At 40.8% G+C, this 24,723-nt stretch overlaps 1 protein-coding gene across 8 annotated transcripts in view; it reads left to right on the plus strand.

Annotated features, from left to right (window-relative positions):
- Positions 1-24,723, plus strand: part of Htr4 (5-hydroxytryptamine receptor 4) — a 208,682-nt gene that overhangs the window by 103,345 nt on the left and 80,614 nt on the right. For all 8 annotated transcript variants that reach the window (XM_052742293.1, XM_052742290.1, XM_052742297.1 and 5 more), the window contains 3 exons: positions 5,011-5,136; positions 6,384-6,584; positions 21,569-21,722. In XM_052742293.1, coding sequence (XP_052598253.1) covers positions 5,011-5,136; positions 6,384-6,584; positions 21,569-21,722 — 481 coding nt within the window. The remainder of the gene's footprint in view (positions 1-5,010; positions 5,137-6,383; positions 6,585-21,568; positions 21,723-24,723) is intronic.

Here is a 24,723-nt window from a genome sequence, read left to right on the forward strand (position 1 = left end):
TACTCAGAAGACCTAGGTGGGACCCCTACAGGCTCCCTGATTTCTGCAGGCCCCCAGGGTCCTGGTCAGTTGATTCTCTGGGCCTTGTTCTGTGGTGCCTCTGACCCTTCTGGTTCCTCCCATCCTTCCTCCCTCTTCTCAGCAGGACTCCGGGAGCTCTGTCTAATGTTTGGGAGTCTGCATCTGCTCCCATCAGTTCCTGGATGAAGTCTCTCTGGTCTCTTTGATGACATTTCTGCTAAGCCCTGGTCTCAGAACACTTTGCAGACAGGGCAAACTGTAGGTTGAAGGTTTTGTGGCTAGGTTGATATCTCAATCCCTTCACTAGAGGTCCTGTCTGGTTACAGAATGTGGCCAGTTCAGGCTCCATGTCCCCATGACGAGGAGTCTTTGCTAGGGTTACTCTCATAGATTCTATATGGAGTTTCCATTGCACTAGATTTCTAACTCACTCCTGAAATGCACCCCAATTCCAGTAATTTCTCCTGGAATTTTCTCCCCCCCCATACACCTGATTCCTCCTCTTTCCAACTCTATCCACCCCCAGTCCATTCATGAAATTATTCTTTTTCCCCTTCCCAGGGAGATCTTGCACACTCCCCTTAAGCCCTCCTTGTTACTTGGCCTCTCTGGGTCTGTGGATTGTAGCATGATTATCTTTTACTTTATGGCTAATATCCACTTATAAGTAAGTGCATGTTATCTTTTTCTTTCTGGGTCTGGGTTACCTCACTCGGGATGATGTTTTCTAGTTCCTTCCACTTGTCTGAAAATTTCATGCTGTCATTGTTTTTAAGAGCTGACTATTGCTCCATTGTGTAATTGTACCACATTTTCTTTATCCATTCTTTGGTTGAGGGTTATCTAGGTTGTTTCTAGTCTCTGGTTATTATGGATAAAGATACTATGAACACAATTAAGCAACTATCCTTGTAACAGGATGGAGCAACCTTTGGGTATATACCCAGGAGTGGTATAGCTGGGTCTTGATTGAGATCAATTCCCAGTTTTCTGAGAAACCATCATATTTATTTCCAAAGTGGCTGTACAAGTTTGTACTCACACCAGCAGTGGAGGAGTGTTCCACTTGCTCTACATCCTTTACAGCATGAGCTGTCACTTGTGTTTTTGATCATAGCCATTCTGACAGGTGTAAGATGAAATCTCAAAGTTGTTTTGACTTGCATTTCCCTGATGGTTAAGGATGTTGAACATTTCTTTAAGTGTTTCTCAGCTATTTGAGATTCCTCTGTTGAGAATTCTCTGTTACATCTGCACCCCATTTTTACCTAATTATTTGGTTTGTTGATGTCTAGTTTCTTGAGTTCTTTATATATTTTGTATATTAGTCCCCTGTTTGATGTGTAATCGGTGAAAATCTTTTCCCATTCTGTGGACTGCCATTTTGCACTGTTGATTGTGTCCTTTACCTTACAGAAGCTTTTCAGTTTCAAGAAGTTCCATTTATTAATCGTTGATCTTAGTGCCTGTGCTACTGATGTTCTGTTCAGGAAGGTGTCTCCTGTGCCAATGCATTCAAGGCTATTCCCCACTTTCTCTTCTATCAGGTTCAGTGTATCTGGTTTTATGTTAAGGTCTTTGATCCACTTGGACTTGAGTTTTGTGCAGGGTGATGGATATGGGTCTACATACTGACATTCAGTTATACCAGGACCATTTGTTAAAGAGTATTTTTCCCCATTGTTTATTTATGGCTTCTTTATAAAAATTGGGTGTTCATAAGTATATGAATTTATGTCATGGTCTTTGATTTGATTCCAGTGATCAATGTGTCTGTTTTTATGCCAATACCATGCAGTTTTTATTACTACAGCTCTGTAGTACAGCTTGAAATAAGGGAAGGTAATACATCCAGAACTCCTTTTATTGTATAGGAGCGAGGCATTCCTAAATAGTTTTTGCATCAGAAAATTGAAACAATTCCAGGAAGTCATTGAAGATTCTCTCTGGCAATGAGAAAGTTCTTATTAATACTTAACAATCTTCTTCAGTGAGAGACCTTGATTACAAATAAGATATACTTGGAAGCTTCAAAAATTCTGACATTCAGCTGAATACAAGATGGAGCCACACCACCAACATCTTAAAAATATTTTTTTTGTGTGTAGTGTGTGTGTGTGTGTGTGTGTGTGTGTGTGTGTGTGTGTGTGTGTGTGTTTATATACAAGCAGGTATAGATGTGGAAGCACACACATATTCACCTAGTAAATGCTGGCTTTGATGGTATTACCTATGACTGGAGGACAAAGACAGGTGGATTCCCTTGGTTCCCTGGCCAACCAATCTAGCCAAATGACAAGCTCCAAGTTAGCATTAAACTCTGTCTTAAAAATAAAATAAGACTTAGGAGGTCATACTCAGAAGGGTGCGGGTCCTGAAACTGGAAGTTGAAAGCCGGAAGTGGTGTTGGAAGCCGGAAGTGGTGCTGTGAGGACATGTTCCAAGGAAGCTGCAGGCTGGCTCGGCCAAAAAATTAAAATAAATAAAATAAAATAAAATGAAAATAACATGGGGAAACAACCTCTGAGCTCCACACATGCCCACATAGGAGAGTACACCTCCACATACATCTCCAAACACAAAGCTTTCTAACCCCTATAGACAGTCCTGATCTCCCTATCCTTTTGGAGCTAACGCTACATATTTTCTGATGTATCTGTTTGTTTGTTTACTTTCTGTTCTTTTTTCTTGTAGACACACTAAGCCTATCCTAGAGTTCAATGAATAAATGTGTTAATCTACCCTTATTTCAAATGGCATATACCTTTTGATAGTTAAATATACCTTCTAAAAAATTTTGTCCCTGGATCTTTTCTTCTTTAGATACTCCTGTATATTTTTAAAGAATGCTTTGAAATACAGCTTTATTCTCCTCCTTGTCCTGCCTATACTTCCTGCCTAGCCAATGGCCAATCAGTGTTTTATTTATTGACCAATCAGCAACACATTTGACATACAGAACATCCCACAGCACTTCCCCTTTTTTAAAATTTTTCAAAAAGGAAGGTTTTAACCTTAACAAAGTAAAATTACATATAATTTGGGAATTTGGGCGTAGCTTCTCTTACTACTTCCTGCTGGAGGGGGGCGCTGTATCTTATGGGGACACAAAGAAAATTTTAGGATTATGGGATAGTCCATGAGGCCGTATTGTCTGAGCCAGTGGCCTTCAAACCATTCTGGATGTTGGATCATCTGGGCCATGGTGTCATCGGAGACCTTTCAGGGGGTCTTGGCTGGTCAAAACTGATGTATCTTAATCTGGAACAAATCCATAGCCTTTGATTTTCTGTGGGAACAAAAGCAGAGTCTCCTTTCCAAAGCAACACATCCTTACATCCAAATTTTGAAATCAAGGGACCTTTAAAATATACATTTTGGCATAACTCAACAGCTTTTGCAATTAAATGTTTTTCTGCAGTTAAAAATCCCAAAGACAACACAATCCAGATTCTCTGTGTAATATTCATCTTTACGTGGCTTATTTTTATATTAATTTTACTGTCTCTTTAAAGACTTTATTTTTTAAAACTATATGTAGCTAAAGTTTTCCTGCCTGGCCCACAGTCAGGACAAATCTTTCTCACCTGCCAGTCCCACAGCCACTCAGACCCAACCAAGTAAACACAGAGACTTATATTGGTTACAAACTGTATGGCTGTGGCAGGCTTCTTGCTCACTTTTCTTACAGCTTAAATTAATCCATTTCTATAAATCTATACCTTGCCACATGGCTCGTGGCTTACTGGCATCTTCACATGCTGTTTGTCATCAGGGCGACTGGCAGTGTCTCTCTGACTCAGCCTTCCACTTCCCAGCTTTATTCTCCTCCTTGCCCCACCTATACTTCCTGCCTAGCCAATGGCCAATCAGTGATTTATTTATTGACCAATCAGCAACACATTTGACATACAGACCATCCCACAGCACAGTAAAGATGGGAGGTTCTTGGTTCTAGGGACCTTGTGTTACACATGTTGTGTTGAAGAGAGAAGTGTCCTCTCTCAAAGCAGACACTAACTCATCCCAACAACTTTTTTTCCTCCAGTTTTCTGTGTTGATGTGACAGTTTGTGTGCAACAGTTTAAAAACCTTTTCAAACTTCTTAAAAAGAACCTTTTGTGACATGAGCATGATGGTTTCCTGCAGTTTCTGAGCAACCTGCAAGCAAATATTGTGCCTTTATCGAGAGGGAGCACTCACTTCAAGTTAATAAAACAAAATTCTGAGCTTACACTGTCAAGAGAGAATTTGTAGAGTTTAATCAGGTGCTGAAATGGACAAGACCATGGATTTGAAATGTCAAAGTGACATAAGGTGACAGTGAAGCCAGCACAGTCATGAAGTAGAAGATGTCCCTGAGCTTCTTGTCTGTGGGCTTCACAGAACTTGAGCTCATTTGTGAATTGTCACAAGAACACCTTTGGAGTATGGCTGTCCCTCCCTATACAACCCATCCATAAACCACAGCTTTTACTCAAGCTAGATTGGGATACAGAAAACAGTAGTCCTTGTGTTCATGCAGACCTTGGTTTCAGTTACTACCATTCATGAATCGGCCATCATCTCCTTCATCTGATCAGTGAGAATGATGCATTGAACACACATCAATGAATAAAATGACTGAGATCCTTGTGTTATGGTGCTTGCATTGTAGATGAAGCAGGTATGCAAAGCAGAAATCAACCAAGTCCATACCTGAGTACTCGACAAGGTGAATCTCTGAAGGAAAAAAACAAACCAAAATAAAGTCATGCAGTCAAGGCTAGTGATTCACCTTTGCAGACCTCCTCTCATATGCTCCAGTCATCTGGGGAAGCCCAACAAGTGAGGCAGACCTTGGCAAGTTTAGGTGCATAAAACATGTTACTACTGCTGATTGATGGTAATATGAACTTCCTGAAGGTTGAAGGCGAGCACATGAATTCCTTTCCAGTGTCTTTGAGGCTCCCTCACATCTTTGTGTCTTGTTTTCCTCTTAACCTCCAGTTCCAACGAGGGTTTCGAGTCCGTGAAGAAGGTTGCACTGCTAACATTCCTCTCAGTGGTTATCCTGATGGCCATCCTGGGCAACCTGCTGGTGATGGTGGCTGTGTGCAGGGACAGGCAGCTCAGGTGAGCAGTATGAGGGACCCTCTTAGGAAACATGGGTGTCAGAGGGATCTCCCTGAAAAGCTGGCTCTGAATAATTTCCATTTTGATTTATCACATGCATGGGAATAGGTTTTGAAAAAATAGAAAAGGGATCACACATAATCCTTCAACCCCAACACTAACATAACCATAAGAGCACCCTGGGTTAATTCCATCCTGTCTGTTTACCTGTGCCATGTTGCATTTGTTTAAATAACTGTAGTATATATATATATATATATAGTCAATATATGTGGTCAATATATATCTAGTCCTGCTACCAATGGTTCAGGGAAGACTTGGGAACTAATGATTAATCTGGGGGAATAAACACTGGATCTACCACATTTTATACATCACCAATGTCAACTCTGGCTATATTTACAATCATCTGAGATATTTTTCAAAATACTGCTGTATGATATTGGTATGTCCTGTGCAATACTGTGGAAATATTTATATTTAAAAAGTAATTCACCGTTAAAAATCCAAGTTTAATTGGCCATCCTGTATCTTATGTAGCTATCTTCGGTGGAAGAGAATGCTATCTACCCATGGTTTTTGTCTAATTGATCTGGGTTGAACCCTGGGCACTGATGCTTGCTACAATCCACCAGGTATTTCCAGTGTGTAGCCTGGACTAAGGCGCATCGGCCCATGAAGGAAGAGATGAGCTAAAGGTAGTGCCTCTCTAAGCAGGACACGCCCCGAACCAGTGACGAGGCAGAGAAAGTGCAACGCAGAGTTTTGCCTGGGGTCACACATGTAGGAGGTACATAAGAGGTCACCCTAGGAGCTGCAGGTGGTAGCTTGACACTGTCTGTGAGGGCAGCATCTTGAGAGGGCTCTCTGGGAGGGCCTAAGCCAGGACCAGAGCCAGGGTGGGCGGTGAATAGAGTAGATGGGAAAGAGCCTACTCTACTATATGGAGCCTCAGAACGGTTCTCAATACACTGGCAGCCTCTGCTAAGGCCAGAAGGGCCAGAACGCTGAGGAAAAGATGTCTTTGGGTGTGATGAGCCTGGAGAAGTCAGAAGAGGCTGGACCACGGAGAATCTCCTTGGCCGTGGTGCACAAGGGGAAACTGAGTCTTGCAGCTTATCCTTAATGTGTGACTTTTCTTTCCTTTTCTACCTCCCTTCTTTCCTTCCTTCCATTTCCCCCAATTCTTCCCCGCTTCCTTTCCACACCCCCCCCCCGCCACCTTGCTTGTACCTTTTCACTTACAGGAAAATAAAAACCAATTATTTCATTGTGTCTCTTGCCTTTGCCGATCTGCTGGTTTCGGTGCTGGTGATGCCCTTTGGTGCCATTGAGCTGGTTCAAGACATCTTGATTTATGAGGATACGTTTTGCCTGGTCCGGACCTCTCTAGATGTCCTACTCACTACAGCATCGATATTTCATCTGTGCTGCATTTCACTGGATAGGTAAGAGCAGGGCAATGTGCAGAATGGAATGCCCTTGACACCTGTGACCTAGCAGATATTACCCAGTGTCTTTCTTTCCTTCCTAACTAATCTCCCGAAATTGGTTCCAGACACAGATGTGGAAGTTCAGTGATTCTTGCACCAGGGCAGTGCTTGTGGAGGCCTTCTTCTCAGTGAGGCACTCTTAGGGATTTTGAAGAGCTAAAGGTTGCACGGTCTAGCAATTGCTTGCATAGAGTTTACTGTGTAGATAGGTATCTTCAGCCAAGTTCACTTCCAACTTAATATTGATGACAGGAACGAAATGCTAAGGGAACCAGGTGGCCAGAGTTAGTGCACGTGCCCAGGAGGCTATGAATGATCTCACTGTGTTCGGACATGACCTTCTCCTAAAATATGCCCATATAATAAGTAAGATCTAGGAAAGTGCATGTGATCATGGGGGAGTTTTTCCCTACGAAGTTAAAGTTGATAATAAAATCTCCAATAATTGCTGTTTTAAAGATTCAGCTTATCATATCCCAATGTATATTATGGGTTTTTTGTTTGTGTGTGTGTGTGTGTGTGTGTGTGTGTGTGTGTTTATACTTTAGGGTGCCTAGTGGTTGCCACCTTGGCCTCATTTGTTGGGAATGTATATTTATCAGCTCTTTCCATTCTCCGATTTCTGTTCATGTTCATGGAATAACTAATGAAAGAATATACTTTAAAAGTCATATGACTCTGAGAGTATATGTGGCTGAGGGGCTAGAACCCAGAAGAAAATGTAGGGTGAAAGTTTCATGAGCTTAGACTGCTGGGGATAACATCTCAATTTCTCTCCAGCTGTCCACAGACCTATATCCCCTGGCTTGGGAGAGATGCATTTCTTAAGTTGAGGATTTAGAAAAATAATCAGCCAAGTTAGAGGATGTTATATCTCTAAAATAGTCACCTTTAAAAAGTAAAATAATGATTTCTTTGAAAATTACTCATCTGGGGTGGGTCCTTAAGAATTAATCTGCTGTGACAACAACAGACTCACCTCTTTTCTTATGAGAGCACTGATTAGAATGACAGATGTGACAGTGACAGTCTCCTCCTCCTCCTCCTCCTCTTCTTTTTGTTTGTTAGTTTTGTTTTTCGAGACAGAGTTTCTCTGTGTAGCTCTGGTTGTCCTGGAACTTAATTTGTAGACCAGGCTGGCCTTGAACTCACAGAGATCCATCTGCCTCTGCTTCCCAAATGTTGGGATTAAAGCATTCCCCACCACAACCTGGCCAGCAAGCCTCCTCTGTTTAAATCACTTTTTTTCTGACAAGAACACAAAGTTGAGTTGCCTAGGTACTATGCATGTATAATGAGACTCCACTGCATAGATAGAGAGGTGCACAATTGAGCTGGTGGCCAACAGTAAGACCTACCATGAGTCATAATTAGAAATTTCTTCATCTTAGCTCATTTACAATCAGACATTAGTATGTGAAGGACATTTTGAAGACATTGGCTACTATATGAAATTTCATATTACAGAAAATAAAGTATGAGAAAGGAGAAAATGCAGGGAAATCCTAGAGGTTAGCCTGTATATGATCATCGCTACAACGGTCTGTGAGACTAGACATAATATAGGAACTTAGAAAAAAGCAAGGCTGGGGATAAAGGAAAGCTGCAAGTCAGTGAGATTTTTGGCAAAAGCTAGGGGAAGAAAATGAGCCATGCAGAAAATAAAAATGAGAGAAAATTCATCTCACTGCTGTAGAGAACAGACAGCCCCAAGACCAGGGCTGAAGGTCTCCCATGGGGGGTTGGCTTTAGATTTCCAGATTTAAGCTTATACTCCCTCATGAACACTTCTTCAAGTAGGCTCACACTGTAGTGATGCAGTTAAGAATTGGACACTAAAAGCCATCTGTTTTTAAATGTGAGAGATTTAACTTTAAATTTCAGCTTTGTCAGGTTTTGCCACTGAGATTGGCAGTGAGTTAATAAGACTTTCTGAGTCTCACTTTTCTTTGTCTCAAAAGAATAAAATGGAGGATAAAGAACTGATCTTGCAGGATTGCAGTCAGGAAGAAATGAGCTAAGCTGCCTGAGGGGGAGCATTGTCCACTATGACTCAGTCCTGCCGTGAGTGGAAGGTGCTACCCGAGCTAATCACCATCTGTCTTTTTGACTTCTCTCAAGACACCCGAGCATCCTCTAATTGTTCTCCTCACGCTGACTTATCCATCTATTCTCACTTATAAGATCAAACAAATGTCAGCTTTCAGCTGCAACTCTGAGCATTGCTGCTTGTCTGGGACTTTCAACAGCTGCTTGCTTTGAGATATAACCACACTGCTTGATGTAGAGAATTTTTAAATTTAATTCAATTAATTTTTAATTCAATGTAATTTATTTAGCATTTTTTATATATAAGTATTGTATTCATGGTATTTATATCCAACCATCTTCCTACTTCAACAACCCCCCATGCCCTGCTTCCACACTCCCCCCATACCCTACTGAGTCCATTTAGTGTCACTCATATGTATATGTGTTTAAGGCTAAAGACTTGGCACTGGATAACCTATCGGGGGTTCATCCCTGGAGAAGACAGATTCTCCTTCTCTCTGTAATCTTTGACTGCCTCTAGGTCTTCTGAGGATGAAGCCTTGAGATTTCCCCATCGGGGTTGGCCTGGCAATTGGTGTTATCATTATGCAGGTCTTCTTCAGTCAACGATATTATTGAGATTTCATGGATGTAGTATCTTTCTTGTCATATAAGGGAAAAAAATCTTGCAGCAGATGTCCTAGTCTTCTGGCTCTTACAGTCTCTTCACCCCCTCTTCCGCAATGTACCCAGAGCCTTAAGTGTAGAGGTTATATTTTACATCTATCTATTGGGGTCGGATCCCTATGACCTGTGAGTTCTCTACATCTTAATCAGTTGTTGATTTCTTAATTTTTCCTATCTGCTGCAAAATGAAGCTTCTCTGATGAAAGGTGAAAGCTCCAGTTATCTGCAGATATAAGGGTAGCATTTAGAATGCAGTTAGATATTTTACAGGGTTTAGGAAAGTAGCAGCAGTAGGTTCTCTTTTAGAGTCCAATAGTTGGCCTACCCTGGGTAGTTGAGTACGTTTACAATCCCAGCATGGATTCTCTCTTATTGAGTAGGCTGTAAGTCCAATTAGACGGTTAATTAGATGGCTGTTGTTCACCCCTGAGATGCATCACTCTTGGACCTTTGGCCTTTGTGGTGGCACATAGGCTTTACATTGGGTAGGAATGTTGTTCTGCCTTGGTAGATACATAGCACTTTCTGATACCATGAGAGTCATTCCTCAGGGAAGAAGCTTCTGTATCATATCCAGTTTGTCTCCTGTGTTTGAAGTAGGCAGTGTTTTCAGCAACAGGGTTTTACCTTCAAGTTTTGGGAGGAAACCAAGGTCAATGGTAATAGCTTGTTTTGTTTTTTAGTAGTCTCTTGACTACCCTGACCAACAACTTGAAGGGAAGTTTTCCATGCCTGGCACTTGGGTTTATCAGGTAGTCTATAGCTCTTGGAGAGAACATTATTACTGCTAATGGTATAACTTCATTTAAATGATAAGTGTGTTACATGTATTACATGTAAATTTGAAGTAAACATAAAATAATGCTTTCCTATAGCTTTTTCAATTATTTTTGTGCTATTTATCCTTCTCCTCTCCACAATTAAAATTTCCCCCTATTTTTCCTATTTCTCCCTTATTGCACCAGTGTCCTAATATCCCTCTGTATACAATATTTTCATCAAATCTTCAAGAATTTCATGCCATGTATTTTGATCTTATTCACCCCCAACTCTTCATCCTAGCTCCTCCTAGATCTACCCTTACCTCTCAAATTTATGTCCTCCCTGAAAATAGCCTATCACCTCCAATTTGTGTGGCTCATGTACTCCTAAGTGTGGGCCAAGCACTGGAGCACAGTCTACCCACCGGGAGCCATGCCCTTAAAGAAAACTGACTCCTCTTCCTGAGGAGTCATCCACTGTCCATAGCTCCTCAGCTAAGTGTGGAGGCACATTGTCCCACTCGGTGCTGGAATGTTGACTGAATTGATGCTGTGCATGCCCTGTGCAGGCAAACCAAGCTGCTTTGAGTTCACGAATGCACTGGTCCTGTCATGTCCCAAAGAATTGACTTTTCTCTGGTCTTCTCTAATCTCTGGTTCTTACAATCTTTCTGCCTCCTTTTTTTGCTATAAAAGAATCGACTTTTCTCTGGTCTTCTCTAATCTCTGGTTCTTACAATCTTTCTGCCTCCTTTTTTGCTATGGTATCTGACCCTTGCTGTCTCTCTGTGTGGGGGAGCAATCTAGATGTTTCGTTTGTGGCTGAACACACCACTGACACTTCCTCTCGGCACTTTGACCAGTTGTGAGTTTGTGTGCTAATCACCATCCACTGCACAAAGAAACTTTTCTGATCAGGTACGAGAGTGGCAATAATTGATGAGTATAGATGGGCTTCACTGTCTGTTTCCTGTCTCTGTCCCACGTTTCCCTTCAGAGCCTTCACCAGCCCTGCCTCTCGGCTCTGACCACCTTGACCTTTCTTTTCTTCTGTTGTTTTCCAGGCATCGGCTCCTCTCTGTGCCTGGAAAGCTCCTTTGCCCTCTGTGTGACTCTCGGGTTTTAGCTCAGTCACATACCCCTGCAGCAGAAGTCATCTCGGACTTCTGGACATCTCCTTGGACACATTCCTTGGAGAACTCATTGCATTTTTTATTAAATGCAGTTCTGCAATTTCTCCCACAAAGTATTTTTTTTTTCTCCCTTGTGGGAAGAAGCTCTGCAATATGAACAAGGATCAGAGAGTGTTTGTGGAATCTGTGGAATTTGCACTTAATGACAATTTTGACAATTAAACAGTAGTTACACATCAATATTTATTTAGGTATTTGGCAAATTTTTATTTTCTTTCCCCTAAGTGGACATCAGAAACTTGAACTCCACAAAGAAGATGAGACTAGACAGTTTTTGTCTTGTTTTCCTTTTCTTTCTCTCCAACATGATCCTATCCCAGCTGATACCCTCACTGAGCCAGAGGGTCCATCCTGAGCATTACAGACAATGCCTTGCCTGAAACAGCATGGTTTTATTTATCATATAGCTTCTGCTTTTACAGTGTTCCTCCTGGTCTTACATTTGAGCTGGGTCAAGGCAGAGAAGGAGTGTCTTGGAGGGTCAGGGTTTGGTGGCCTTATCATGTGAGTGAGGGTCCTGGCGAGACACACAGCCCTCCTACCTCAAGCTGTTGTGAGTAGTTTAAGAAAGGGTAGTACCTTTCACGAAAGGAGCCTCACCGTGATTCTTAATTGTTGCCCAGATTACTGACTCCTGGGTCCAGTAAAAATGCATAATTCCTTTAATATTAAAAAATGCATTTTTATGTCTGAAATTCTTATACTTCTTGGTACTTTAACAAATGACATATTCCTGAACTTTTAAAATAATTTCAAAACTATAATTACTCTGTTCAGTATAGTATGAGTCATGAGAGGTCAACCACTGTATTATCTGAGGTTCTATGGAGAATGAAAAACAACCAACCAGCTATAAAAAAAAAAAATGCTACTTTTGAAAGTGCAATACAATGAAGCCGTCGAAACTCCTGACAAATAGGATGTGCTGAGAGGTGTAACTGTTATCTGAGTAAAAAGAAATTCAGACTTAAATGTTGGTCACAATTCCACTCATAAAATAAATGCATGTATATGTATGTCTGAACATACAATATGAAAAAATCATCGAAGGAGGGAAGGAGAGAGAGAGATTGATTGACCAACCATGAGCAGATTGTCTTCATTCTGATCTTGCTTAGCCCCACTTTAGTTTGTGACCTTATACTTACCCCATCCTGCCACTTCCTTTTCTTACCACAAGATTAAAAACACAGTAATACCTGAGCATTGCAAAAAATAATATGCCACCATTACACAAGCGGATAACATAGAGATGGCCCCACAGCCTGGCTACCACTTGGAAGTAACCACTGTGAACACAGCCACCTATCCTGACATCATGTGCAATAAATATATTTGCTTTGGTAGCTGCTTTGAATTTATGTTTTAGTGGTTTTTGAAGAAGCCTTTGTCTGTGCAGATGCCAATGAACATTGGGACTGTTCTTCCCAACTTGCTTTTTGGAGGGACCCATTAGTAAAGCACTATTTCTGACAGAAACTGAAGTGATGGACCACTTGACTGAAAAACCTGGCATTAAGCATGGCTTTCTACAAAGATTTGAACAGTTTCATCCTGTCTGCCTCTCTCTAACTCTCCTCTCCTCTTGGTGTCCATGTTTGTTTTTCCTGTTCACTATACTTTTGTCTCTATTTATACCCATTCCTCGTTGTTCTTATTCAATTCCTCAGCTCTGAACTCTTGTTGAATTTATCCTCAAGCTGAGTTCTTCCTGGGAGTGGGGGGCATTGGCAACAAAAGTCTGAAACACAGAAATCCACGGGAAAAGAACTCTAGATGCTAGGTCTCAATGTTGGAATCACACCTCCCTCAACACCTGCTTGCCGTGATGTGAGGATGGCACATCTTTTTTTTTTTTCTTGGCAAAGGTGGAGCTCTGTGACTGCCATATTCACTAAAAGCATGTAGTATGGAAGCTTGGTACTTCCCCCAGAAACTGGGACACTGTGTGGAGATGAGATTCCAACTTCTCTCAGGCTAGTTGAAGGCTTAGAGGTATCTTTTGGAGTACGCACAATCAGATGGAAAAATGTTATCCACTGGTTTCCTCTATAATGACCATATACCTTCATTCTTCCACTGGATTCTTAAACCATATTTTATTTTAGACTTAACTGTCCTACCTCTATTTTTTGAACATGTTTGCAATTCTTCCTTTATTTGGCCTTAAATACAATTACTTCTAAAAGTCTAATTTATTAAAGAGACCATTACCTGTCAGAATGGCAATATTTTCTCTTTATTGTCTGTCTTCTTCTGCCACCCAGAAACTCGAAACATTCTATCTGCAAAACCTTCCACAGTTTTTTGAGTCCCAGGGGGTTTTTTTGTTTGTTTGTTTTTTGTTTTTTTGGAAACAAGTTTCCTTGTAAAACATGTTCTTCTGACTCCGGGGCTGCATATTTAATCTCGTGCAAGAGATAAGTTGTCTGGGTTGCTTAATGATCTCCCCAGAGCCTAACTCAATTGTGCAGTATATAAATCAAATGTGTCAGTCATTGAGAACGTGCGTGTCACACGGTTCTATTTGTTTGCCCAATACCGCCGAGTGATTTTTTTTTTGGCAAGGAAAATGAGTAAGAGTTTCTTCTTTCCTCATTTTCTCATTAGTGATTGGTGTGGGAGGGCCCAGTCCATGGTGGGTGGTTCCATCCCTGGATTGATGGTCCTGAGTTCTATAAGAAATCAGGCTGAGCAAGACCATGGGAAGCAAGCCAGTAAGCAGCACCCCTCCATAGCCTCTGCATCATGTCCTGCCTCCAGGATCCTGCCCTGTTTGAGTTCCTGTCCTGGTTTCTTCCTACAATGAACAGTGCTGTGGAAGTATAGGCCAAATAAATGGCCCCCTAATAGTTTCTTCTTTTCATATACTCTTTGCAGCCAGGTCCACACATTGTACCTAACCTTCACATTGGTTCAGCTGGATCTCATGCTGGAGGGTATGAACTGTAATTTTTATATTCATTTCATCACATATTTCTGGAGTGCTTACTAATTGCCGGGAGCTCTTCTGGACACTGGGGTTAGGTGCTGGATGACAGGAAAGGCTGTATGTGACTCACAGAGCTTTCAGTGCAGTGAGGGAACATAATGATAGAAAATAGGAGGTTATGGTAAAATTACTGGTATTTGAGGAGCAATATGAGTAAATCCCCAAAGCAGTTGGGCCACGCCATCCTCCATGGCATGGAAGGTTCTTCAGATGGCCAGACTGAAACTAAGCCCTGACTCCTCCTTAACTATGGGCTAACTGCGTATCTTAGCCTTTGATTTTCCTCGTACGTCCTTAGCATTTGCATGGACCATTACGTATAAGCGTGGCAGCTCATCTTGCTTTATTTTTTTTATCAGTTTCTCCCTAATTATGAATTCTGAAAGAACCAGATCTGTCTCACCAGCTCTATGCTCTTGCTACAGGTTTATAGAGTGTCGGTTCTACACATATTTGACTGAACATAGCATGCTCTGAGATGGGCCTTGGTTTTTTGTTATGATTTTGGTGCTATTTTTCTTTTCTTCTGAAGAACTTGGCATAAGAAAAAATGGGTAAGAATGTGGCCTGGGGTATTTATTAGACTGCCCAGATGCATCCCAGTTTGAACAAATATGAATTTCATCATCTTGGAGAACCTACTTGAATTTTCTGGATTTCATCTAATTTGTAGACTTACGTTAATGTTAGTAACTCCCCTAGGAGACTCAGGCAGTTTCGCAACATAAATGAGTGTATGTACAGTGCATCAGCAGGTACCACAACCTGAATCATTGAAATTATTTTAACATTAGTATTTGCCTTAGAAAATTTCCAAATCCAAAGGCCTAGTGGTTTCTTCCTAAGCCTTTACTCTTTGGCCAGATAGCTATTTATTGTTGAAGAGTTACACATTTTCCCAGCCCTGCTCTTTCCTTTGAAGACCTTGTTTATCTGGTGGCTCACTTGTACCTTTCTTTTTGTTCTTTCTTTAGTTTATTTCTGGGCTCCATGGTCCTCTCTCTATCTGCCTGTTCAGAAGGATACTTTCGGCATCTTTCTGTCTCTCTTAAACCCAATAGACTCAAAGTGGAAATTTTCATCATACCTTAATGCTCTTTTCTACTTGGTACATCAAAGGATGCAAAGTATCGCCATGAAATGACTGACATTGGACACAAAACAGTGTCCTACTTCTTGCCGCACAATGTGCTTCAATTAGTGTGTGGCATATGCTGCAGATAATTGAGGTATTAGAGAAGAGAGTGGCAATCACAATGCAGTGAAAGAAACACCATGTGAAAACAGCAATGGTAAAAATGATGTAGAAATGGGGAGCCCATCTCTGATTGGAGAAAAGGACACATTCAGAGATCTGATCTAAGGCATGCCTGGATTGTAGAGGAAGGGCTACTGCCCAGCCATTAACCCTATATAGTATAAAAGTATATATCTATCTATTTATATAGCGACAGAGAGAGAGAGACAGAGAGAGAGAGAGAGAGAGAGAGAGAGAGAGAGAGAGAGAGAGAGAGAAATGATATTCCTGTTTATCTTGTGATTAGTTGTGAGTATGGAACATTGACCCCAGAACTCATAAGCAACAACATATATTACATCTTATATGTGATAAACTCCATCAGTCACAGCCATTTACCTGTAGGGAAGAACTCATTTAGTATTTGTGTCTTAGACCCTACTATAGTTAAAGATGCTGTTCCAAGTGTTTTCTTTTGATATGGCAAATAGCTTAGAGCCCAAGTTCCAAAATGTAGCTGAATTTACTTAAAATACACACATACACATGTGTATACATATTTTTATATGCTGGGAACTTTCTATGTTTTCAACATATTATTTCATCAGTTCTCACAGTGAGTGGATGGTGTAGCATCCTTATCCCACTTTACAGATAAGGAAACTATCTTGGAGAAGGTCAATAGCTAGCCTTGAGACTAGAGGGAATAAGAGGTTAAGGTAAAGGAAGTTAGTGCTCATCTGTGAGGAGACATAAAGTTGACTGCTAAGGTCTCTGCTAATTCTGAGTACTTCTCCCTTTCCCATGTTTGAAGTGCAAGGAATGAAGAGGCAGTATTTTCCTCGGTTACAGGAGTGGTGAAGCGATTAGCATGGAGTTTAAAATACACTGCTGTCTTCTAAGACTTATCAAAGTAAATTGTGTCTCCAGAGACATTTAAAAGCAATCAGATCCCACATTTACATGTGGCTGTGTTTGGAGAAGCTGCAGGTTGTCTACCGATGGGGATTTTAATGGAGCTTTATGAGCAAACTTGGAAATGTTTTGCATAAGAACTTAGTTTGCAAACACCTTTGCTACATTCTAGTTAATCCTGGCCATCTGGAACCTAATTTATCATTAGAATATTTATTAAGTCACTTTGTAAAAGTACTTTTTGGTAAATAGAAAATATCCTTTAAAAGGCAAAAGAGCAGGTTTTGTATATTAATCTACTCCTGAGATGAACCGCAATTCTGTTTGCTAAACAACATCCATTCAGCCTGAGAATCAACACCCTTTCTCTTTGTTGTAATTCTTTCCTAGAAAAACATGCTGCAGGATTGAACCAGATGGACATTTCCAAGTTTTGTGACCTCTTCTTCATTCAAACTCTTTTTTTTTTTTTTTTTTTTTTTTGGTTTTTCGAGACAGGGTTTCTCTGTGCAGCTTTGCGCCTTTCCTGGATCTCACTCTGTAGTCCAGGCTGGCCTCGAACTCACAGAGATCCACCTGGCTCTGCCTCCCGAGTGCTGGGATTAAAGGCGTGCGCCACCACCGCCCGGCCTCAAACTCTTTTTTAAAAAAGTATACTTTGCCAATTCTTTAAGAATTACATACAGCATATTTTGATAATATTCACCTCTCTTCTCCAAACTCCCCCCAGACCCACCCTCTCCTTCCTTTCCTGCCCCCTTCAATTTTGTGTCTTTTTATGTTTGGAGATGAGACTGTCACAAAACAGATGTCCTGACCCTCTGGCTCTTACTACCTTTCTGCTGTCTCTTCCACTGTATTCCCTGAGCCTTCCATGTAGGAGTTGTGCTATAGATGTATCTGCTGAGGACGACACCCATGGTCAACTGGTCCCTACATTTTGAGCAGTTGTGGTTTTCTGTGCTGGTCGCCATCTACTGAAAAAAGCATCTTCTTTGATAAAAAAGAGAGCTGCACTTACCTGTGGGTATAGGATAAGTATTTAGAATGCAGTTAGAAATCATCCTGCTTTGAGAAAGTGGCAGGTGGCAGTAATTGGTTCTTTTCTCTGTCACATGACCTCACCTTGTTGGCTATGTTTACAGTTCCAGACAGGAATTCTCCCTTGTTTGAGGGGGTCTTGAGTACAATTGGATGGATGTTGGTTACCCTCAAAATGTCAGTATCACTACTGCAACTCTCAGAATATCTCACCATGTCAATCCTTGTGGTTCATAGGCTTTACAGCCAGGTAGGACTAGTAATGTTTTTTTTTCTCCCCTGGGAGCTTCCAAAGCTGCTTCTGAAACATGTCTGCCCTCATGAAGCTCACAATCCAGTAAAGTAGACTTTCTTACTTTTTGTCCTAGGTTGTTCTTTGAGGAGGTACAGGTGCTCTTGTTTCAGTGTTCCAAGCCAGGCTATATTGAGCTATGGTGGACATGGAGAAAGGCAAAAGAGTATTGTGCTCTTTGGTAGCACGCTACTCTTAAAAGAAAATGACACATTATGGAACATATCAAGGCTATGGAGCTCCTACTATTGATGAAAAAAGGCATTGAATAAACTAGAGGTTTTCAGTATCAGCACATTGACATTATAGATCAGATAGTTGTTGTTGGAGGCTGATCTGTGCATTGGTTGGTGGCATACCTCAATCAGCTGGATTCCAATAGTGTCTGCTTCAAGGGAGGTTGTGACAACAGGAAGTTGTCTCTAGATTGCCAAAGTCCCCTGGTAAGCAAAATCACTCCTAGCTGAAAACGACTGGGATTTGTTTTGTTTGTTTGTTTTTGCATATATAAAGTGTGACTTCAAAGGAATATAACAACTCTCTTTAGATGACCACAAGGCAATCATGTATGTTAAATTTTAAACAAAAATCTTAAATTAGGCCAGAGGGATAATACTAGAAGAAACAGAAAATCATTTTTAGACAGAAATTTATTAGCTTCAGGATACTCTTAGTTTTATAACAGCCTCTGGTAGAACTTATTGAATCCTCGGGTCCTGGTAAATTCCAGGAGGCTTGGATACATACCTCACTTTAGTGGGATTTAAGCATTTTGCATTTCTGAGTGTCTTCATTTTCTTTCTGTTGTTGTGATAAACATCATGACCAAAAGCAGTTCATGGAGGAATGATTTATTTGACTTAAATATCCCAGGGCATAATCCACTGAGGAAGCCAAAGCAGGAACTCCAGACAGGGATCTGGATGGAGGAACTGAAGTAGAACCCGCCAGAGAATCCTGCTCCCTGGCTTGCACCTTGTGGCTTGCTTGGTCTGCTTTCTTATATCGCCTAGGACCACTAGACTAGGGGTAGTGTCATCCACAGTAGGCTGGGCCCTCCCAAATCAAACATCAGTTCAAAAAGTACCCACAGATGTGCCTACAGGCATTTTCTCAACTGAGGTTCTTCTTCCCAGGTAACTCTAGCTTGTGTTTAGTTGACAAAACTACAAAATAACCTGGGCATATAGTATCTTTCAAATCCTGAATATTTTCTATTTATTTCTAAAGTGAGTATTTAAGGAATTAAAAGAAATCTGTTGGAGATTTTGAAGAGATATCAGAGTGAATGATAGCAGTCATAGTCCAACTGGCTTTTCAGGTAGTCTGTCTAAGCCCAATGTCAGCTACTCTTAACAGTGCAGAGTATTGTCCAAGATGCACACACACACACACACACACACACACACACACACACACACACACACACACACACTTTTTACTTGTATTCCTTCATTGGATATATTTGTGTATTTCCTCTTTTTAAAAACTCATGAGGGGCTAGAAAGATACCATAGTCAGTATAAGTACATGCTATGTAACCAGAGGAACTTAAGTTCAACCCCCACAGCACATGTAAAAAGTTTGGGTGTGGTGGCACATGCTTGTAATCTCAGGATTGGGGAGGGAGATACAGGCAGACCTCTGGGACTTTCTAGCCAGCCAGCTGAGAATACTTGGTGAGTTCCATGCCAACAAAAAAATTCTTTTTCAAAAAACAGGTGAATGGCAACCAAGATTGACCTCTGGCCTCTGCACACAAATGCACACAGGTGCAAGTACACATACACATACACACACACTCATTCACACACTAGTTATGAGCATTGTATAATATTATATAAATAGGGCCTTTGGTAAGGAAGTCAATGGTAACTGTTATGATTAATGCATTCAGTGTGCTTTATCAGTGGTCTCAGAACACTTGCCAATTCGAACAGTAACTTCTCACTAATGATGCTACCAGGCATGCTGTAGAGGAAGATCATAAAAGGGCAGTTTCCTTCTTTTTTAACTTTTCTAAATTCTTTCCTTGAAAGAAAATATTTTATGATATGAGGAAATATATTCAAAATCTATAAGGTGGCTTTTTGAGGATTCTGCCAGTAAGACTCTTCAGCATTCACGTCAGTTTTGTGAGTTTTAGTTAAGAATCCCATATTTCATAGTTTTTTGCCCTGTGATGCCAATTTAAAAAATCATATTATCCTTACTGTAGGATAGAGAAAAAAGTTTAAGTCAAATATGAATCTGGGCATGATCACACGTTTTTATTGTGTATATACTAACCTAGCACTCAGAGTTTCTCTAACCTTGTTTAAAATTAAACAAAATAAAGTCATTCCCTCCTCTTTACTATTGTTAGTATTTAAAAAAAAGAGAATAAGAATTTTTGTCACCTTTCTCAACAATCCAAGTCTATGCAAGAGAAAGTTTCCATAGCTGCCTGTGCAAGGTACATCCCTGCATCCCACCCTAGACCCTGAGGATGGAACTATCCCAACTGTACTTCAGGTATACATTTTCCAGGACTGACTGTATCTGCAAATTGTATAAGGGTTTGGAAAACTGTTTACTGATCTATAGCATCACCCTCAAAGTTACGTTTTAAAGGGAATTTGATACTTCCATTTGTTTCTCTGTAGCAGCAAATCATACTAAACTACAGCAATGCTAATCAAGGCATAGCACTTTTGGACAGGGTGGAATAACATGCAGGATTGCGAGTCTGGGAGTTAGAGAGGAAACCATTTGTGAAAGTAGAAGAAGTCTAATACCTTAGGCACAATATAAACACAAAAGAGGGTGAGCAGTGAATTGCAAGAAAGGCTCAGGCCCCAGTAAATAAAGGGAGCATAGTTTCAACAAGTAGACAATAACTAACAGTAAAATGTTTGCAACTTTATATGCCTAGCTTTAGAGAAAAAATTAAATGATCACTGTCAGAAACAATGCATGTGAATTCTACTTGTGACTCCTCGGCTTAAGCCCATCACTTGGTCTCATACTAATGTAGGGAAACCCAGAAGTGCATGCACCTTTAAGGGGGAATGGAGGGCACTTATCTGAAAGTAGCATTGACTCACTGGTGAAAATGTACACTCCAGGTGACTCCCTAGCAAGCTGATTCAGGAGATCCTTGGGATCTGCATTGGCCTTCTCAGATAAATCTGTTGCAGGGGAAAGGAGAAGGGGTAATCCTGGACAGCAATTTAAGGAACACAGAAGTACAACATCTTATCATAACCATCAAGAGGAAGGGAACAAATCCAAGATAGGTCAAATTATAGTCACAGAGGCTAGAGGTACCAGGGTCCAGTGGTCTGGAGGGCTCAAGAAGTTTTTCCATTCTCTGAAAGTGGAATTGTGTCTGAGGTAGAGTAGATTTTCATGCAGATCAAGCTGCTTAAGACTTTGGGAGATGAAGAGGGATGTGGCGCCAACTCAAGGCAATGACCTTCAGATGCAATCTAAAACATATTTGTGTATTAACAGAATATATAAGCTGTGTGCTAATATTCTTATTGTATAATTGTCTTTTCTCTTTCCTTTCTCCTTCCAATTCCCTTCCCTTTCTTTCTCCTCCTCTACCACCTGCCCTTCCATTTATTACCAATTTTTCTTCCTTACTTTACTCTCTACCCACTCCTCCAATTCTTCTTTCTTTGATGCTGCCCCTTCTTTCCATCCCTTCCTGTTCCTCTCTCTTCCTCCTCTCCCTCATCTATTCTCTTTCCCTTCTCCCTCTCATTTCTCCTTGCCCGTGGTCCACCCCTCATTGTCTCTCCAGATATTATGCCATCTGCTGCCAACCTTTGGTTTATAGAAGCAAGATGACCCCTGTCCGCATCGCACTAATGTTGGGAGGCTGCTGGTCCATTCCCATGTTTATATCTTTTCTCCCCATCATGCAAGGCTGGAACAAAATCGGCATCGATGATGTGGTGAGTATCCACGCAGACACCATGGGGATATTAATTAGCCAGTCAACTTTGACAGCCATTCTAGATAAGCAGATAATACTAAATTTGTTAGCTATTTTAATGGAGATATTACAATACTGGTCTGAGCCACATTTCTAAATGTCTACTGCGAGAGTCTCAACTCGGCAAAATGTTAGCCAGGGTCCTCTGAATTATCTTCCCAACTAGACCTTGTGTCTTTGAAAGTTTATTTATTTATTCTTTGAGAATTTCATACATGAACACAATATATTTAGATCACATGAACCCCCTAGGCACCAAAGTTTAGATTTCTATATCTATCTTAATTTCTTTCCTGTGCTATGAGAAAATACCTTCAGAGACTTGAAATTCTCGTAATACAGTTTTTTCACTTGCTTGGTTAGAGTTACACCAAGGTATTTTATATTATTTGAGGCTATTATAAAGGGTATTGATTCTCTTATTTCATTCTCAGTCCTTTTATCATTTTATATAGGAGGGCTACTGATTTTTTTCTGAGTTAATCTTGTATTCAGTCACTTGACTAAAGGTGTTTATCAGCTTAGGAGTTCCCTGGTAGAGTTTTTGAGGTCCCTTATATATACTATCATATCATGTGCGAATAAAATACCCTGAAAGAAGCAAGTTAAGGGAGAAATGACTTATTTTAACTCACAGTTTGATACCATCGTCCATCATGGTAGAGAAATCAAGACAGTAGGAGGAACCTGAAGCAGCGAGTCCCATAATGTCCACAGTCAAAAGAGAACAATGAATGTCCACTACTGCTCAGTCTGCTGTTTTGACTTCCACATTCCAGAACCCCTGCCTGGAGAATGGTCCTACCCACAACTAAGATGGGTCTCCCCATATCAGTTAACGTGCTCAAGATAAACCCCCACAGATATACCCAGAGGCCCTTCTTGCTGGTGATTCTAGATTCTGTCAGGTTGACAATTAATTCTAATCAAGACTATGTCCAACTTTGCATTGCCCAGTTTCAGCAAGAACGATGGTAAGTTGGTTTAACTAGACTCCCCCATCCTCAGTAAAGGACCAGGCACTTTATCCTTCCCCTTCCCCAGGTTATGTCTGATTGTCCTGGCTTGTCTTCAGCAAGAATCCTGCTAAGTTGACTTAGCTGGAATCCCACCTGCTTCTCACATTTACGGTCCATAATTTTGTCCACTGATCCTCACAAACCAAATCCTTGGCTATAAATCCCCACATTGTTGTGTTTAGAGTTGAAGCTAATCTCCTTCTGCAAAAATCACAGTATTTTCTCTTGTTTATGAAAATAATGTAGAACAAAGGCTGCTTTAGCAAGTGTTTCAAATAATTTTTTAATATTTCTGTATGTTGGACAGGACAGTGAGCACTTTACATATAACCCCAAAAGAATCCTTTTAAGAAAAGAATAATTATGCCCATTTAAGATGAGTGGGTTAAGCTGCATTCCCCATGCCATGTAGTTTTTCTGTAGGAGGACAGGGATTCTCTGTTTAACAATCAGTTCTCAGAACTTGAGGCATATCACATGTCCTGAGACACCTTCATCCTATTTCATGTTCAGAGTCTGTAAGGTCTGCAGTGCCTGGGGAGAGACTCGCCAGGTGAATGGAGTCTGCTAGGGAATGAAAAGAGTCCTGCACCAGAAGTCAGAGAGCTAATCTGTGATTCCAGCTCTGTTAATGCTCAACTTCCTTAAGGAGTGTATTAAGGAGGGAAGTTGGAGGCCTGGCATGGTGGTGCACGCCTTTAATCACAGCACTTGGGAAGCAGATCTCTGTGAGATCGAGGCCAGCCTGATCTACAAAGTGAGTTCCAGGATAGCCAGAGCTGTTACACAGAGAAACCTGTCTTGAAAAAAACAAAAAAGAAAAAGGAAGGGAAGTTGATGCTCAGTGAAAATAGTGTCTAATATAAGTGTGAAGGGGACATGTGCTACACATACCATGCATCGTCCAAATCCTGGGTATTGGTTTTCCAGAGAAATAGAAGCAATAGGATGTATGTATGTATATATGTATTATGTATTGTAACTGGTCCACATGGTTGTGGAAGTTGACAAGTCTCAGCAAACTAGAGACTCAGGAGAGCCAATATTTCAGTTCAAGTCCAAAGATAGGAAAAACGGATGGCCCTCATCAAGGCAATAATAGAGCAGCTCCCTTTCAATCAGCTTCCTTGTTCTGTTCAGGCCTTTAATAGGTTGGACGGCAGTGCTGAATTGGAAGAGAACTGATTTATGCAATCTGCCAGTTCAGAGCTTCATCTCAACCAAAAATGTTGCCATACTCAAAACAGGACTTCACCAAACGTCTGGGCACCCCATGGCTTAGTTAAATTGACACATGACATTAACCATCTCACTGTCAAAATCATCTTTAAGAGTTCTACTCTGGCATACAAGAGGTATCCTGACAATTAAAACGGATGGTCTGGATCCATTGCCAGGGCTATGGAGGATGACATGTAGTCACGCAAAGCCAGCCCTCTAGATGTGGGGAAAGAGCAGAAAGAAGAGGCTGAGAATGAATTCTGGCCCAAAAGGACCAGAAGAGAGAATTCCCCTTCTTCTCTACACTTTAGGATTTTAACTTCCTCTTTGAATAAGAAACGACATCCAAATGAATCCCATGGCCAGGACTTACATTTCAGAACAAGGAATTCTTGCTGAAAATATACTAGTGACAGGGACTCTCTCCTGGGAGAATCTGTAGATTATTTCTTCAATCTCGGACTCTTTCTTTCAGAATATTAGGTTTTGTTTTGCTTCTTTGTTTGTTTGTTTGTTTGTTTTTGCATTTGGAGGGGAAATGAAGTGCCAATTTCCAACAAATGCTCTTATTCAAATAACAGTAATAACAATGGTCAACAAATGTTTATACTTACAATGTATCAAGCCCCATGTTAATCACTCCTCCGGTGAACCTCATTAAGGACGTTCTTGGCTCAGTTGAAACACAGAAGTTGGAGAGGTAGTCTTTGGCCAGATTAT

This window comes from Peromyscus californicus, unplaced genomic scaffold, assembly GCF_007827085.1.
Source record: "Peromyscus californicus insignis strain IS unplaced genomic scaffold, ASM782708v3 Scaffold_17__1_contigs__length_78620276, whole genome shotgun sequence".
Taxonomy (NCBI): domain Eukaryota; kingdom Metazoa; phylum Chordata; class Mammalia; order Rodentia; family Cricetidae; genus Peromyscus; species Peromyscus californicus.